This window comes from Thamnophis elegans, chromosome 16 (assembly GCF_009769535.1).
Source record: "Thamnophis elegans isolate rThaEle1 chromosome 16, rThaEle1.pri, whole genome shotgun sequence".
NCBI lineage: Eukaryota > Metazoa > Chordata > Lepidosauria > Squamata > Colubridae > Thamnophis > Thamnophis elegans.
In genome coordinates, this window is record NC_045556.1 from 34,478,999 (window position 1) to 34,483,103 (window position 4,105).

Consider the following 4,105-nt stretch of genomic DNA (forward strand, 5'->3'; position numbering starts at 1 on the left):
CTCGTGGGTGAGTTTAATAAGTGTCGGACTGTCAGGAGAGAGACTGGCCAAGCCACGGGAAGGAGGAGTCAAGCAGGGACTTAGTCTGGAATCTTTACGTGGGCACAAGAAGGCAAAATCTCATCCTGCTTGAGCCTTGTCTAGTCCAGGTGCAAACCGCCAGTCGGAGAAGGTTCCTGTGAATTTATTGCATGAGCGATAAGTCTCCAGTTGAGCTCTTCCCATGTGGAGCAGGTCGTTCACCCTTAACCGAACTGCTTCTGGCTTCCCAAGCCAAATAGCCATGGCCAAAAATGTACACCAGGAGCCCAGCTTGGTTTCCGAATGCCCCGTCTGCTGGAACGCTTACAATAACATTTTCCGGACCCCCAAACTCCTGCGGTGCGGCCACTCCTTCTGCATCGAGTGCCTGGCGCATCTCAGCCTGATCGCCGCCACCCAGAACCAGCTGCCTTGCCCGCTTTGCCGCTGCCTGACCTTGCTCCCCGCCAACCAGCAGGTGACCGAACTGCCCACCGACATCGCGCTCCTGCACAAGCTGGGCCTGGAGCCCAACCACATCATCCTCGAAGGGCGACAACTGTGTCTCAAGGAGCAGCGCAAGACCAGGTACTTCCTGCGGCAACCCAGGGTGTACACCTTGGACCTGGGCCTGGACCCCGAACTCGGCACCCAGCCTTATCCCGAGAGCCCCCAGCCAGCGACTGTGGCCAGCACCCCCACCGTGCCTCGGCGCTCCCTTCTCCGGGAATGCACCCGGAACCCGCACCTTCGGATCTTCACCTACTTGATGGTCATTATCTTAAGCGTGACTTTACTACTCGTCTTCTCCATCTTCTGGACGAAAAACTTTTTCCCGGGTTTGGGATGAGGGAGAAGACGACCTCAGAAACTTGGTTTTGATTTCATGGGGTGCTGGGGGTGGGATTCCGCAGGGGCTGGGAGCGCAGGAAGCCGGAAAGTATTTTTGGGAAGGGGGATAAAAATCCTTTCCTAAGGAGCTCAGCTTCTGAATTTGGGGGTCGAGAAGGTAGGAGAAAGGATGGCTAGGATGACTAGCGGGCGGTGCTCATCTCCGTTTCAAAGCCAAAGAGCCAGCGCTATCCGAAGACGTCTCTGTGGTCATGTGGCTGGCATGACTTAACACCCGAAGGCGCACAGAACGCTGTTTCCTTCCCACCAAAGGTGGTTCCTATTTTTCTACTTGCATTTTTTACGTGCTTTCGAACTGCTAGGTGTGGGCAGAACATTGGAGGTTTTTCAGAAAAGTTTGGATGACCCTGCCTGAAATGATATATAGGGTTTCCTGCCTGAGCAGGGGGTTGGGCTAGAAGACCTCACACAGTCCCTTCCAGTTCTTAATTAGTTTGTTGCAGCACTTAACGGAAAATCAAGTTAAATTTGTCTCTGTACTTAAAATGCGGCATTTGTAAATGCAAAAGTGTGGACATGTGTATGTGTGGGGGAGAGAGAGAGAAAGAGAGAGAGAGACAGAGAAAGACAGAGAGAAAGAAGAGAGACACACAGAGAGACAGAGAAGAGAGAGAGGAGAGACACAGAGAAAGAAGAGAGAGAGGAGAGAGAGAAGAGATACACACAGAGAGAGGAGAGAGACACAGAGAGGAGAAGAGAGAGAGGAGAGACACAGAGAGAGGAGAGAGAAGAGAGGAGAGAGAGAGAGAGAAGACACACACACACACAGAGGAGAGACACAGAGAGGAGAAGAGAGAAAGGAGAGACACAGAGAGAGAAAGAGACAGAGAGAAGAGAGAGAGGAGAGAGGAGACACAGAGAGAGAGAGAGACAGAGAAGAGAGAGATAGAGAGAGAGAAAGAGAAGAGAAAGAGACAGAGAGAGGAGATAGAGAAGAGAGAGAGGAGACACAGAGAGGAGAAGAGAGGAGAGACACACAGAAAGAGACAGAGAGAAGAGAGAGAGAAGAGAGAGAGAAGAGATACACACACAGAGAGAGACACAGAGAGGAGAAGAGAGAGAGGAGAGAAACAGAGAGAAGGAGAGAGAAAAGAGAGAGAAGAGACACACACAGAGAGAGTAGAGAGACACAGCGAAGAGAAAGGAGACACAGAAAGAGACAGAGAGAAGAGAGAGAGGAGAGAGGAGACACACACACAGAGAGAAAGAGACAGAGAGAAGAGAGAGAGGAGAGAGAAGAGACACACACAGAGAGACAGAGGAGAAGAGAGAGAGACAGAGAGAGAGAAAGAGAAGAGAAAGAGACAGAGAGAGGAGATAGAGAGAAGAGAGAGAGGAGACACAGAGAAGAGAGGAGAGACACACAGAAAGAGACAGAGAGAAGAGAGAGAGGAGAGAGAGAGAAGAGCCACACACAGAGAGAAGAGAGAGACACAGAGAGACAGAGAAGAGAGAGAGACAGAGAGAGAAAGAGAAGAGAGAGAGACAGAGAGAAGAGAGAGAGGAGACAGAGAGGAGACACACACACACACACACAGAGATACAGAGAGGAAAAGAGAGAGAGGAGAGACAGAGGGAGAAAGAGAAGAGAAAGAGGCAGAGAGGAGAGAGAAGAGACACACACACACACACACACACACAGAGGAGAGAGACACAGAGAGACAGACAGCGAAGAGAGACAGAGTGTGTGTGTGAGTGTGAGAGAGAGAGAGAAGAGAAAGAAAGAGACAGAGAGACAGAAATCAAAAAATCAAATCAAGCATATTAAATATTTAATTTTTTTCCCTTTACCTGCTGGGCTGGTTTGTATCATTTATTTATTAAATGCTTCTCTTCTCGCTGTCCAAATATTACGAAGTTCACCATGTTCTGTGTACCGAGCAAATACATTCCTCCCTCACTGTAAAATTGTTTTGAGCAAGGTGAGGGGAGGTTTTTTTTATTTTTTTGCAGCCAAGCCAGTTTTGGGAACCTGACCTGCTTGGTGTCCAGTTCAGGGATGGGAATGCCGATGTGGGCTAAATGAGCCACCGGGTCAGTGCTGCTACTGAGTTACAATCAATGGGGTGAAATTAAATTTATTGAGGCGGGTGAGGAAGGAATCCATCTTGGGTAACCAGAAGGGAATTTCTCCTAAAGTTTTTTTTTCTGAATCAAGACAGGAAAATCTGCCTGGAAAAGATTTTAATTAGGAACTTTAACATCCCCCCCCCCAACTCTGCACTCTGGGTTCCATGAAGTTCCTACGGATGAGTGCATAAAGGACAGAGAGAGCAAGGATGCAGAGGAGTCACTTAAACTACTCAAAAATCATTTGAAGGCCTTCGATCCTTGTTTTCAGTTAGCAAATAATACTTTAAAAAAAAGGAAAGTCGGATGGACTAGGGCAGGTAGCCAGGGTTGCAAAAGAGGCTGAATTCAGACAAAAGGATGTTGCCTTAACCTGTCCTTTGTTATCCAGCTAGTATTTTCTATAACAGATAAGTGGAAGGCACTGGAAGAAAACTCTATTTTTTTTAAACAAAAGGGGTGAAAATAATGCTGGTGTTTTTCAAGATATATCTGCTACCAGACATGAAAGAGAGAGAGGGAGAGAGAGAGAGAGGGAGGGAGGGAGGGAGGGAAAGAGAGAGAGAGACAGACACACACACACACACAGACAGGGAGAGAGAGAGAGAAAGAGAGAGACAGACAGACAGATACACACACACACAGACATGGAGAGAGAGAGAGAGAGACAGACAGACAGACACAGAGAAACAGGGAGATAGAGAGATAGAAAGAGAGGGGCAGAGTGAGACAGACAGAGAGAAAGAGGGGCAGAGAGAGGGGGGCAGAGAGAGACAGAGACAGAGAGATGTGTGAAAAAGGGAAGAGAAGCGGAAGAGAAAGAGAGAAGAGGAAGAAAAAAAGGACAAGAGGAGGAGGGGAGAACAAAGAAAGAGAATAAAGGAGAAAAGTGAAGAGAAGAGAGAAGATAAAGAGAGGAGAGAGGAGAGGAAAGGGGAGCAGAGGAAAAGGGAATGGAGGAGGAAAGAAGGAAAGGAAAGGAAAAGGATAGAAGGAAGGAACTGTCGGTCTTTAGTCATTAAACAAGTGGCTGTAACAGGAGGACTAACTGTACAAACTATCAGGCACTAAGTGAAAAAGAGACTGCAGACAACGGAACCGG

The 4,105-nt window shown here is 48.2% G+C and overlaps 1 protein-coding gene across 1 annotated transcript; it reads left to right on the forward strand.

Moving 5' to 3' along the window:
* On the forward strand, positions 1 to 1,087 carry RNF183 (ring finger protein 183). The gene has a single exon (XM_032233625.1). The coding sequence runs from the start codon at positions 224 to 226 to the stop codon at positions 869 to 871; it is 648 nt and encodes a 215-aa protein (XP_032089516.1). The 5' UTR covers positions 1 to 223; the 3' UTR covers positions 872 to 1,087.
* The last annotated feature ends 3,018 nt before the right edge of the window (positions 1,088 to 4,105 follow it).

Excerpts from the sequence above, each read along its gene's own strand:
- RNF183 (XM_032233625.1), top strand. The coding sequence starts at position 224 with ATGTGGAGCAGGTCGTTCACCCTTAACCGAACTGCTTCTGGCTTCCCA.